General features: G+C 53.8%; 1 protein-coding gene across 1 annotated transcript; it reads left to right on the top strand.

Moving 5' to 3' along the window:
- Nucleotides 1-5,116: 5,116 nt before the first annotated feature.
- Nucleotides 5,117-7,911, top strand: FOXQ1 (forkhead box Q1). Its single transcript, XM_032140679.2, has one exon. It carries the CDS (start codon nt 5,854-5,856, stop codon nt 7,063-7,065), a length of 1,212 nt encoding a protein of 403 aa, XP_031996570.1. The 5' UTR covers nt 5,117-5,853; the 3' UTR covers nt 7,066-7,911.
- Nucleotides 7,912-13,158: the final 5,247 nt, after the last annotated feature.

Below are 13,158 nucleotides of genomic sequence, written 5' to 3' on the forward strand. Positions count from 1 at the left end.
CTGTAGGTGATCTAGCTTTGTATCTGCACATCTTTGCTCCTCCTTTTATCCTTCTGAGAGGTGACAGCGTGCTGGCAGCCTTCACAGCCCTCACTCGCTCTCGGTGCCTCCTCAGCCTTGGCGCCCACTCGGGCTGTGCTGGAGGAGCCCTTCAGCCCACTGCTGCACTGTGGGAGCCCCTTACTGGGCTGGCCAAGACCGGAGCCGGCTCCCTCAGTTTGCAGGGAGGTGTGGAGGGAGAGGCGCGATCGGGAACCCGGGCTGCGCGTGGCGCTTGTGGGCCAGCTGGAGTTCCGGGTGGGCGTGGGCTCAGCGGCCCTGCACTCGGAGCGGCTGGCAGGCCCCACCGCCCCCCCCTACCCCCGGCCCCACCGGCTCCAGGCAGTGAGGGGCTTATCACCTGGGCCACCAGCTGCTGTGCTCAATTTCTCGCCGGGCCTTAGCTGCCTCCCTGTAAGGCAGGGCTTGGGACCTGCAGCCCGCCACGCCTGAGCCTCCCCCCTCCTCCGCGGGCTCCTGCACAGCCCAAGCCTCCGCGACGAGAGCCGCCCCTGCTCCACGGCGCCCAGTCCCATCGACCACCCAAAGGCTGAGGAGTGCAGGCGCAGGCCGGGACTAGCAGGCAGCTCCACCTACAGCCCCTGTGCGGGATCCACTGGGTGAAGCCAGCTGGGCTCCTGAGTCTGGAGGGGACTTGGAGAACCTTTATGTTTAGCTAAGGGATTGTAAATACACCAGTCAGTACTCTGTATCTAGCTCAAGGTTTGTAAATGCACCAATCAGCACCCTGTGTCTATCTCAGGGTTTGTGAATGCACCAATTGACACTCTGTATCTAGCTACTCTGGTGGGGACTTGGAGAACCTTTGTGTCTAGCTCAGGGATTGTAAATGCACCAATCAGCACCCTGTCAAAACAGACCAATCAGCTCTCTGCAAAATGGACCAATTAGCAGGATGTGGGTGGGGCCAGATAAGAGAATAAAAGCAGGCTGCCCCAACCAGCACTGGCAACCCACTCAGGATATTTTCCACATTGTAGAAGCTTTGTTCTTTCTCTTGTTGTAGGAGATTCTTGTTGCTGCTCGTTCTTTGGGTCCGTGCTGCCTTTATGAGCTGTAATGCTCACCACGAAAGTCTCTAGCTTCACTCCTGAAGCCAGTGAGACCATGAACCCACCATGAGGAACAAAGAACTCCAGATGTGCTGCTTTAAGAGCTGTTAACACTCACTGCGAAAGTCTGGAGGTTCAGCTTCACTGTTGATCCAGTGAGACCATGAACCCACCAGAAAGAAAAAATTCTGGACACGCTACCTTTAAGAACTGTAACACTCACCACCAGGGTCCGTGGGTTCGTTCTTGAGGTCAGTGAGACTAAGAACCCGCCAAAGCCGGACACTTCCTTTTTTCCACCATTATCAGGCTTGCCTCCCTGCGTTTCTCTGCTCCCCAGAACCCATCACCCAATAACTACTTAATTCAAGGGGGACTGAAATGGCTTTCTTGCTGCTTATAATCCCTGAGCTCTCAAAAGAAAACTTCAGGCGCAGACCTTGGTTTTGCACGTGGTGGGTAATGTCCAGCCAAATTCTGAGATTCGTGGATTGAACCGTGCCCATTGCTCAGGAAACCAAAAGACTGTTCAAACACGGTAAATGTACAAATGAACCTGACCCTGTTAAAACATTCTTGGAAAGAAGTAAAAATACAAATATGTAAAAGTGCCTTAAGTTTTCTCTGTCTACTTCCACACCCACCTTCAATCTCTGCAGGATTTTTCCAGTGTTCAGCATTTACCAAAAGAATCAACCAGACCATGAGATGGGCTAGAACAGTTTGACAAAGCACTCGTTTTCTTCCCATGTGTTTTCACTAAGAGGAAAGAGAGCTGGGCTTTATCGCTGTAGAGGCCCTTTACTGCCACCTGACCTCCAGCCCCAAGTCAGGGCCATCTCCATGCGCCTAGGGAGACACTGCAAGGATTCAAAGCCATGCATTTTGCCCTGGAACTCTCAACATTGGAGTGGTCTTTCAGCCTAAGGCTCTGCAGTTCTTCACAGCATTATACTGTAGGTTTAGCCAGAGTCCCAGGTCTCCACGGGAAGGCAATTTTAAGTTTACCCTCTCTTCAGATCCAGAGGTTAACATGACAAGAAATTCAAAGCTGTTTCCAGGTTGCTGGGTGGATGTGATCAAGATTGTTGTGTAGCCCCTTTGGGCTGGGAGCCTGCGTGATCTTCTAATGCATAGGGCAAGTCATCAGTATTTCCACAGGGAGTCACCTTAGGTATTTTAGGAATTAAATTATTTTCTTCCCAAGATTAGTGTTTAGGAACTGGGTCAGTGAAATACTATCAAATTATAGAAAGCGTTAAATTTGCAGAAGTTTCCACAGTGAATTAAGTTCTTGGTGCCCGGAGACACATGCACTATCTCCCTTTGCCTAAAATCACTTCAGAGAGGTCACGAGATCATGGAAATATGAACTTATCCTTTGCCATAGTTTATTCACTTACCTCCACGGAAATTAAAGGGCAAGGGGGAAAATGAGCTAATAAGTGCTTCTTACCTACAAGTGTTTGGTCAAGCTCCACCTCCAGGCACTTTTTATTAACCTATCAATGTACTCCCCAAGGAATGAGAATTAAGGGGCAGAAATACCCAAGCACTTCTGGGAAACTTTAAAAAAATGCACGTGACATTTGGCAGTGTCTGGTCTCCTCAGCTGTACTCAGCCTTGAGGGTGTTATGGATAGATATGCCCTTCTCCATACATTCTCGGTTTCTCTGATAGCTGCAAAAGGTGAATGATTTCCCCGCTGTAAAACGACAGCTAAAATTGATACTGACATCAACCACGAATGGAAAAAGCAGTGTTATTTCTGGTTTCAACAGAAGACAATCATGTTATCCTCAGCAAATGGCACATTCATGTGGCAAGGATAGGGGAATATAGCCATGAAGAAAAAAAAAACCTGCTCTCATGGAGCTTCCATTCTAGCTGAGGTAGGGTTTTTTGTTTCTTTCTGTTTTTGTTTTGTTTTGTTTTAATCTTATCCAAGTGGTCCACGGCCTGCCATGCCATCTTCCTTCTCAAAGTCCACTTAGGTGGCTGCAAGCAACCTCTCACCTGCCCATTCCCTAAGTCACTCTAAAAATAGCAAAGGGTTTCCAGCTGAGAATTCACTCACCTCCACCTCACTCCCTTGCCCCCAACCTTTTCAGGCTCCAAACTTGCAGACAGCAGTCCACAGGATAGGCATAAAAGGTGGAGCAGGTCCTTGCCCCAATGAAATCAGGGTAAGGAGAGGGTCCTCTGCAGCTGGGGAGGGGAGGAGGTTGGGTAAGAAAGGGGGAAAGTGGGACATGGAGGTGGGGTGAGCCACCTTCCCTGGCGGCGACCAGCATTCCTTGGTGGCAGGACACCTTGGCCCTGGAGTCTGGAAGAGGCCTCCCTCGGACTCTGTAGCTACCACGGGTCCCACCTCAACCCTCCTTGGGTTTGCCTTCCCTATCAAATAGTCATGTGCCCTCCTGCCCTGCCCAACCCCAGAGTTCAAGAGAGAATAACATTCATTACGAACGCCTTTTATCCCTGGCCAAATCCAAGCCTCTTTACCTCGCGCTACATATATATACACACACACACACACACACACACGTGTGTCCCATCCCACTTCCCTCTCCAGGTCTAGGGAACCATCACCTCCAAGGCTAGAGCTGAGCAGACCCCTCCAGAAAGGCTCATCTCCCACAAAGAAGCCATTCCCCACCGGGCTCCCGAGGCCCATAGTCCGTCTAATCTCCGAACGCGATCCTTCCCCAAATACAAAAATAACAGAGCTGTGGATGGAGCTGTCATGTTGCCCGCCCCATTGTGAATGCCTTCAAAACTCCCTGAATAAAGATAAGAGAGGATTGTGTACGTTTTCAACACAAATGGTGGAAAGTAATAAAATAAACATCAAAGGTGAGCTCCCACCTACTAGCGGCTCCGTCGCTTTTTGTGCAACAAAGGCAGGAAAAAGGAGGAAACTCGGCGTGGCAGGGCAGCGGGCTGGGCTGGAAGTGCACCTTCCCCGGGCCGAGGCGCCCGCTCCCTGGACTAATGACGCCGCGTGGGGATCACGCCCCGGGCGCCCTGGGGTGGGGAACGGTCCCCCCCTTTCGAGATTGTCCGACCCTGGTGCCAGTGAGGTCACAGCAAAACTCCCAAAGGAATACTGGAAAGAAATGGCCGTGAATCGGTTGTGTTCTTGCCCCCGCCCCCGGGAACACGCCCTCCCCGTCGTTCCTGTTGACTGTCAGAACCCGGGAACCAAGCGGCGGAGCTCGGCGGCGTCTGAGGCTTCCGCAGGGACACAAGTGCAGGCAGAGGCCAGCACCCTGCGCCAGACACAGCCGCCCCAGGGGGAGAGGAGGACGCTGCTGTCCTCCCCCAGGAGTCACCAGCCAGGTAAAGAAAAAGATAAAGACGAAAAGTGAAAGTCGTAGCCCATCTAGTGAGCAAGAGTCAAGGTCATCCAAAAAGGCGCATACAGTTTCCAGCCCAGGAGCGTATTCATTAAAACAAGAGGAAAAGACAAGACGGTCCTTGAAAGGAGCTCATAGGAAGGGGCACAGCACAAGGCTCCCGAAAGAGGTCACTGCAAAGTGTCCTGCGCAATTTCTGTTCAGCACCTCTGCAGTGACGACAGGGGTTTGCTTTCGTAAGCAGCATCGTTTTCACTACTACAGAAGCACATACGCCGCGTGCAGCTTAGGCCCGAGCACAGTCCCTGCTCCCCTAGACCCAGTCCCTTCAGGTGTGCCCCTAGGGGAACTGTGGCGTGTCCCCCCAACCAGGCGCACTCGCCTAAACTGCTTCCCCGAACTCCAGGGCGCAGGGAGCCCTCGCGGGCTGCCCGGGGCTGGGGCCCACACCTGAACGGAGGAGCCGGCTGGCGGAGCGGCCCCGCGCGCGCACACACGCACACTCACAGACACGCGCAAACCCACAGCGGCGCGCGCGCGCGCTCCCCATTGGCGGGAGGAGGAAGGCGGGGCCAGCAGACCCAAAACAAACAACCTGCGCCAGCGACTTTGCCGCCGCGCTGCAGTGTGGCCTCCGCCTGGTGCGCGCCCGTTGGGGAGCTGGGGAGCCGCCGCCACCTCGGTCACCTCGTTCCCCAACCCCTTGCAGTCCGCGCCCAGGCCCCGCCCCCGCGGAGCCGCCGCAGGGTTATATTGGGCCGGCCCGAAGGTGGAGGCGAGACGCAGCCGCGGCAGGCCAGCCGGGAGATGCTGCCCCGGAGGCTGGGGGCGGGAAGGCGGCTGCGGGGGCAGCGGCCTCGAGGACTCGCCTCCGCGGGTGCTCAAGGCTGAAGGCGCCGGACCCTCCCCCACGGTGGGCACGCACATCATCCGGCACCATTTCCGTGCCCCGAAGACGCCCGCACGGGACCTGGGACCGCCAGTGAAGAACCCCTCCTGGGCTCTTTAAGGAGCAGCAGATGCGCATGCTGCTTCTCTCCAGCAGGAAAGCCTTCTAAGCCCGGCGTGCTCGGGCACCCGAGGGTGGAACCGCGGCCCCTGCACACATTCACCCCAAAGTCTCAACGTCGAACCGAAGGCGACACCCACCCAACTCCTCCCTCTCCGCCCCACAGTCCACCCAACACTTACCGCCCCTCCAAAGCAGCCCAGCGGAAGAGGACTCCGGAAAAGTGACTGTCTCAGAAGACCAGGGCAGAGCTCCCGGGAGAAAAAGGCGAAGATCCCGGCCCCGGATCGCCATCCCCTTCCCTGGCACCAGCTTCCCTAGGCTGCGCGAAGGAAGAGGGTACGACGCCGGGGAGGGACTGGGTGGGCGGGCATGAAGTTGGAGGTGTTCGCCCCTCGCGCGGCCCACGGGGACAAGCAGGGCAGTGACCTGGAGGGCGCGGGAGGCAGCGACGCGCCGTCCCCGCTGTCGGCGGCGGGAGACGACTCCCTGGGCTCAGATGGGGACTGCGCGGCCAACAGCCCGGCCGCGGGCGGCGGCGCCAGAGATCCGCCGGGCGACGGCGAACAGAGTGCGGGAGGCGGGCCGGGCGCGGAGGAGGCGATCCCGGCAGCAGCTGCTGCAGCGGTGGTGGCGGAGGGCGCGGAGGCCGGGGCGGCGGGGCCAGGCGCGGGCGGCGCGGGGAGCGGCGAGGGCGCACGCAGCAAGCCGTATACGCGGCGGCCCAAGCCCCCCTACTCGTACATCGCGCTCATCGCCATGGCCATCCGCGACTCGGCGGGCGGGCGCTTGACGCTGGCGGAGATCAACGAGTACCTCATGGGCAAGTTCCCCTTTTTCCGCGGCAGCTACACGGGCTGGCGCAACTCCGTGCGCCACAACCTTTCGCTCAACGACTGCTTCGTCAAGGTGCTGCGCGACCCCTCGCGGCCCTGGGGCAAGGACAACTACTGGATGCTCAACCCCAACAGCGAGTACACCTTCGCCGACGGGGTCTTCCGCCGCCGCCGCAAGCGCCTCAGCCACCGCGTGCCGGCCCCCGCGACCGGGCTGCGGCCCGAGGAGGCCCCGGGCCTCCCCGCCGCCCCGCCGCCCGCGCCTGCCGCCCCGGCCTCGCCCCGCATGCGCTCGCCCGCCCGCCAGGAGGAGCGCGCCAGCCCCGCGGGCAAGTTCTCCAGCTCCTTCGCCATCGACAGCATCCTCAGCAAGCCCTTCCGCAGCCGCCGCCTCAGGGACACGGCCCCCGGGACGACGCTTCAGTGGGGCGCTGCGCCCTGCCCGCCGCTGCCCGCGTTCCCGGCGCTCCTCCCCGCGGCGCACGGCAGGGCCCTGCTGCCGCTCTGCGCGTACGGCGCGGGCGAACCGGCGCTGCTGGGCGCGCGCGGGGCCGAGATGCCGCCGGCCGCGCCGCCCCTCCTGCTTGCACCCCTCTCGGCCGCGGCCCCCGCCAAGCCACTCCGAGGCCCGGCGGCCGGCGGCGCGCACCTGTACTGCCCCCTGCGGCTGCCCGCAGCCCTGCAGGCGGCCTCAGTCCGCCGCCCAGGCCCGCACCTGACGTACCCGGTGGAGACGCTCCTAGCTTGAGTCGCGCCGCGGGGCCCGGGAACGCCGAGTGCGCGCCGTCGGGGAGGCGGGAACGCGGGCCCGCGCGGACTTTGCACTTTCAATCCAGAGGAAAATGAATTTTTAAAATCTCCATCAAACGTGCCTTAAAGCGAAAGCATTTTGACAGGAGTGTTTGAACTTAGGCCAGGCTATTTTCCTTTGTCTTTTATAACTTTACAGAGGACCAAAGCAATTCTTGTTTTAGTTTGTTTGCGAAGCCTGCCCCTCCTTCCCTTCATAAGGACTTTTTTTGGTCTTTCTTTAACGCCCAGGCTTCGTCTTATTTCTGCTGTTTTCGTCGCACCTTCCATTGATTTATGTCCCTCCCCTCCCCCCTAAGTACATCAGGGAACCTTTCCACACTATAAATGATATGACTACTATTTGGGGTTTCTGGGCCCCCATCCGTGTACGTATGTGGCGTTTCCAGGTATGACTGAGTGTGAGAGACATGTCAGAGGCTCTTCAGTGATTTCTTGCTATTGACCAATGCTTCACTGTGCCAAGAGAAAAAAAAATGTTGGGTTTTGTAATTAAATTATTTATATATTTTTGAAACCTGAATTGAAAATGTTGCAGGCAACGGGCTACAGCTTTATTAGTGGTTCTCTAACTGTGGTCTCCTTGGGCCAAGCAATTTCTTTAAAGGAAAAGTTGATTCTGTATGTGGGGTGCCAGGACCACTGCCACTTGAAAGCAAGTGTGATTTTTATTTTTAATATTATTTTATTTGTGTCTGTGTACATATTCATGTATAAATTTTATGAAACCCAAGCATAGTGCTTATTTTTTAATAAAACTCACAACTGACTTAACACATTGTGATGATGGGTTGGAAGTGGAGAGATTTTTATGTCTGTCCCCCCTCCCAAAAAAATGGGCTCAGGTTTTGGCCTCAAGAAACTTCTTTGGAGATAAAAATATTTTCCTGAATAATTCGATGAAAGTATTATAGAATGGGCTTGCAGATTTCCTTAGGAGATACATTGCTAGACAAATTTTCAGATAGGACTTCCATTCATGGACTTTTTAAAACTTGAAAACCAATTACTCCTCTAATTAGTCACCTAAGCGCTTCCAGAACAAATGAGAGGGAAGTGTCCCTCTCTCTCCCAAGAATCCTTTAGCAGGCAAGTTGAGCTCTTAACAAGCCTAGAGTCAAACAGATATTTTCAGGTAAATTGGTTCTGATTTGGGGCTCAAGTTGGAGCCCCAACTTTTTTGACAACTTTTTTGTCATAAGACTATCTTAAAACATCAAAGGTGTCTTCAGGGCAATTTCAAGAGCAATTTAAATGTCATAGTGTTTTTGTCAAAACAAAACCATCCACCTTTTTAGGAATGCAAAAGTTCAATTGAGTGTGAACCAATGGGTAGTATTTTTTTCACTCTTCCCTCATCTGTAAAGATTTCACTTGAAGCGGTGGCAGTGTCCTGCATGTTTCAACTGCAGTCTGAAGGGAAAATGCCACCTGGAGAGAGGGAGAGACAGTTTTCCATATTACAAATATAAGGGAGGATTTTCATCAGTGAGAGTACCAGGGTGAACACCTGTTCTTCAGTAGGTTCCTAGGCAATACAGTTTTAACAGTGCATGGATTGCAAAATTCTAGAGAGTAATACAAACTGTGGGAAATGCAGAGACTAGAAACAGGCCTCATTGCCATGGCTGCCATTCTTGGGTAGATCCCATCTTACCCAGGACAGGAGGAGGATTTGAGCTCTACATATAATGAGGTGGGGAAGGAGGGTGGCGTTTATTTCAGGATGCTCTCTTTTGGCAGGAATGGGAGAGAAAAAATCTTCCTTAAGTCCGGTTAACAGATGATGAGTCTTGACTGATTTGGATTACATCTACTTAGTAATCATAAATAGTGATAATAATAGGGTTGAATTACGGCAAGAGGTAAACATTTGCACCCACAGGGCCAATAATCCGACCCCAAAATAAACCTGAAACAGACCAGCAACTAGGGGCAGGGGACAGAGGGTTCCCAGAAATGATCAGACCTCAACATGTTGCTTTCCTCTTCAAAACACATGGAGGAGAGAACGCGGGAGGGCAGGGAGTCAGCCAGCTCTGTCCTTCCCACCTCTGGTTCCGGGGGACCGTGTCTCTCCCACAGTGTGCCTCACCCACAGAGGCAAAGTGCAGCCTACTTGAACGTCTTTTTTGTAAAGCCACTGTTTTATTTTCTGCACTGATACGTGAAGACAGTCCTGCAAAGGGAGATTTAAAGTCGCTTCTGATTTATTCGTGTTAACACACAAACAGCAAAGTGAAAGACAAAGGTAGTGTTCCAAAAATCACAGCTGTTCCGCCCTCCCCTCAAAAGAAAAAATAAATCCTTCCTTGCTAATGAACACCCTGGAGTCTGGTAGAATGCTGCCCCCTCCTAGCTTCTGGTCCCCTTCCTTGTTTCCCCAGGGACTGTAAGGGTTCCTAAAAAATTGTCAGAGTCGCATGAGTTTTGCACCCCTATTTCATGACCAGTTCCAAGCTCAGTATCCCACGACTAGAAGGACAATCACACTGGGCGGGCGGGGCGGGGGGATTGGAGGGTCCTGGGCTGTCGCCCCCTCCCTGTCCCTCCTTCACACGCCCAGCCCCGGGGAGTTTCAGTTTCTCAGTGCTGGGTCGGAGGCAGCCCAGAAGGAAAGGCGACGGCACAGCTCCCGCTTTCTCAGTGAACGCAGAAAGCTGCACAGCTGCTTTTAGTTCAGGCGAAGCTGGAATTCCGCGGGACCGCACGTCGCGGCAGGCGTGTCGGCCTTCGGGGGGCGGCTGGGTCCGCCTGCAGGACCCTGCCCTCAGGCAGCAGCCTCGCGGTGGCGGTGGGACCTCTCGAGCCCAGCAGCTACTTCCAGCATCTGCCCAGAAAACTGCATTCCCTGCAGGCGCGGGAGGAGGGCTCGGGGCTCACAGTCCCAGGCCCCCGGGCCTGGCCGCGCCCAAGTGGCCCCCCACGCCAAGGGCAGGGCTCGCGCCCTCCCCCCGCGCACGCCTCCTCCCGCCCCTGCTGCAGCCCATCCTTTCCCCCGCCCGCTCCTCTCTCCTCCCCTCGCCCCAGCGCGCCCGTCCCGGACAAAGGCACCGGCCTCAGCTGCGCAAACACCAGGCTGAGGAGCACCCGAGTGACCCTCGGCCCACGCGGGGGACGCGGGATGCGGGGTGTGGGCGAGGGGTCTGTTTGGTTTGGGAATCGCCCTTTGACACCTGTCAGTCCTGCCTGGAGCTGCAGCTGCGGGGCCAGGGCTCGGTGGGTCCCTTTTCAAAGAAACCCGTGCTGGCCCCCGACAGCCGCCGCCAGCCCGCCCTGTCGGCGCCTTTAAACTGCCGCAGTTCCCTTCCACCCCGTCGAAAACCCCTCCAGGCCGCAGTGGGCAGCTGGGTGGGGAGAAGCGCACAGCGGCGCCGCCGTCCCCGCCGCGCCTGGTCTCTGCGCGAGCGCCTGAGGCCTTTCTGGTCCGCCCGGCCAGGCTCTCTCTGCAGACAGGGACCAAGTCCGCTGCATGTGGGGGCTGAACACATCTCCGGCAAGCGACGCACTCGGTGCCATCAGTTTCCTCAGTTAGAAGCCTCCTTTCTGCCTAGAACACGGTTCCCGCCAGTGCATGGGGCTGCGTGGCCAGCGGGCCCTGGTCACCCTGCGCCTCCGCTGCCTGCGAGTGAGCCCGGGTGGTGAAAAGCTTCAACCATCCCGGGGTGGACTCTAAGCCCTTTAGCTGTGGATAAAGAACCTAACTAGGTCCCCTCTAGAATTGTGCCTCAGAGTCTTGACCCCACATAAATTCTCAAAAAAAAAAAAAACAAAAAAAACAAAAACGGAAAGTCTCACCCCCAACAGATAAAGATGCGCTGCTAGGGTCCCCCAGGGTGTAGCCCGCTCATTCTGAAGCATCCCTAAGGAGAAGCATCTGTGCCCACTCCGGTTCCCCTGTTGCACAGTTTCACAAAGCTGGAATTTTTTCTGCCTCATGGAATGTGTTTTCACACACAAAATACAAAGCTAAACTCATCGACTGTCTTGGATCAACGCACATACTTTCAAGCTCAGTAAGAAACCCTAATTTTGCACCAGAGAAAATGGGGTCCCACAGTGTGTCTTTATATATTCCTTAGTGGCAGACGGGGTCTGAAACCCAGAGGTTCCAGCTCCCAGCTCCGAGTTCTTTCAGTAGTAACACAGTGATGCGGAGAGTGCAGACCCAAACATACCGTGCCCTGAACTTAGTTGAACTATTCAGATAATCGTCTCAACTCACTTTTATTACAATGGTCTGCAGATTCCCCATGCGGATAAATGGTTTCTGCCGCTCTAAGAATTTGTCTCTTGTACCTCCCGCTTCACTCAGGACTAGCTTTTTCTAGAGGAGACTACATCGCCCTGGGAGACGTGCATGTGGGCATCTATACCCTTAAGCTTCCATGTATCAGGCGATGCAGCCCCCTACAGGGACGGTGACACTGTTTGCTGTCACTTCTGCAGCGTGCCAGATACAAACCCCCGCAAGGGCTACAAGCAGAATTATGCTTAGAAAGGGGTCTGCAGAGGCCGGGCGCGGTGGCTCATGCCTGTAATCCCAGCACTTTGGGAGGCCAAGACGGGCAGATCACCTGAGACAGGAAATTCAAGACCAGCCTGACCGACATGGAGAAACCCCGTCACTACTAAAAATACAAAATTAGCCGGGCATGGTGGCCCATGCCTGTAATCCCAGCTATTAAGGAGGCTGAGGCAGGAGAATCACTTGAACTCTGGAGGCAGAGGTTGCGGTGAGCCGAGATCGTGCCATTGCACTCCAGCCTGGGCAACAAGAGGGAAACTCTGTCTCAGAAAAGAAAAAAGAAAAGAAAAGAAGAAAGAGAAAGAAAGAAAGAGGGGTCTGCAGGGAAGCTGGGATGACCCCGTAGTTCCTGCTCTCTGGTGACACACACTCACAGGTGGGGACTCCTCATCAAACAACCCTCCTGTTTTCCCACAACAGGCCCCAAACAACAAAAATGGCCTTTTTCCCATATTGAGGAGAAAGGAGAACTTCTTAGAATAATTCACTTTCCTTTTTTAGCTTAAAAAATGCAAATTCAATGCATTCACGTGACTGATAACTTCCTAGGTATTAGGAGACTTGGTTGGCAACCAATGTACAAAGATTCTGCTTTTCTCTTTACTAATTTTTTAAAAATTCTTTTGACTACAATAGCTGAGTTGCCTTAGTTCTAGAAAGGAGACCAGGAAGAGTCCTTCAACAATTCTTTCCTGCTTTTAAACAGCACAATAGTTCCCTCTTAAATATCAGACTTTATAGTTCTCTAATGAAACGATTCAATTTTTGTTATATTTAAGAAGATATTTGCTAATTCTTAATATTGTCATCAACAAATGGCCCTAATAAGTATCTTCCAAGAGGATCATGATCAAAAACATAAAGACGTAACTCTCCCTGGATTCAAGGACCTCTTTCAAATTGGCGAGGATTCTGATGTAATGAAATGCTGGTGGTTGTGCAATAGTTTCTGCACTGTATCTGTTCGACATTATTAAGATGGATGGGTGATTAGAAGCAAATGTTGTTCCTGTCATTTGCCAACTTATACACAGTCTGGAAAAGAGAATTGTATCAACCTTCGTTTTTGGTGAACTGCAGCCAAACATAAACATTAATATAATACCACATTTCCCTTACCATTCCTGGACCCTCTTTGTCACTGTTTTCAGGAATAGTTTAACTTTGAAGCCTTGCCATAATTGAACGTTTTTATCATATCTGTTTGAAACCCAAAATGCTATACAATCCAACATCTTTGACATGTATTTGTTATTTCTGATCACCAATTTCTAGCCATTAAGGAAGAAGTAGAAAAGTTTTGCAACCTTTGGCTGGCTCTACCCACTGTAGTTAAATGTCTGGTCATGCTCAAAATCACAGAAGTTGCCCATTCAAAAAAAGAACTCAGAATGAAGACACTAAAGAGACCCTAGTCTAAATTCCAGCTGTGTCTCACACAGCTGGGTGACCTGAGGGAAACGGGTCATCCCTGCAAGCCTCATAAGGACAAGGGTTGGGCTG

The sequence above is a fragment of the Hylobates moloch genome, unplaced genomic scaffold (genome assembly GCF_009828535.3).
Source record: "Hylobates moloch isolate HMO894 unplaced genomic scaffold, HMol_V3 SCAFFOLD_20, whole genome shotgun sequence".
Taxonomy (NCBI): Eukaryota; Metazoa; Chordata; class Mammalia; order Primates; family Hylobatidae; genus Hylobates; species Hylobates moloch.

Excerpts from the sequence above, each read along its gene's own strand:
- FOXQ1 (XM_032140679.2), top strand. The coding sequence starts at position 5,854 with ATGAAGTTGGAGGTGTTCGCCCCTCGCGCGGCCCACGGGGACAAGCAG.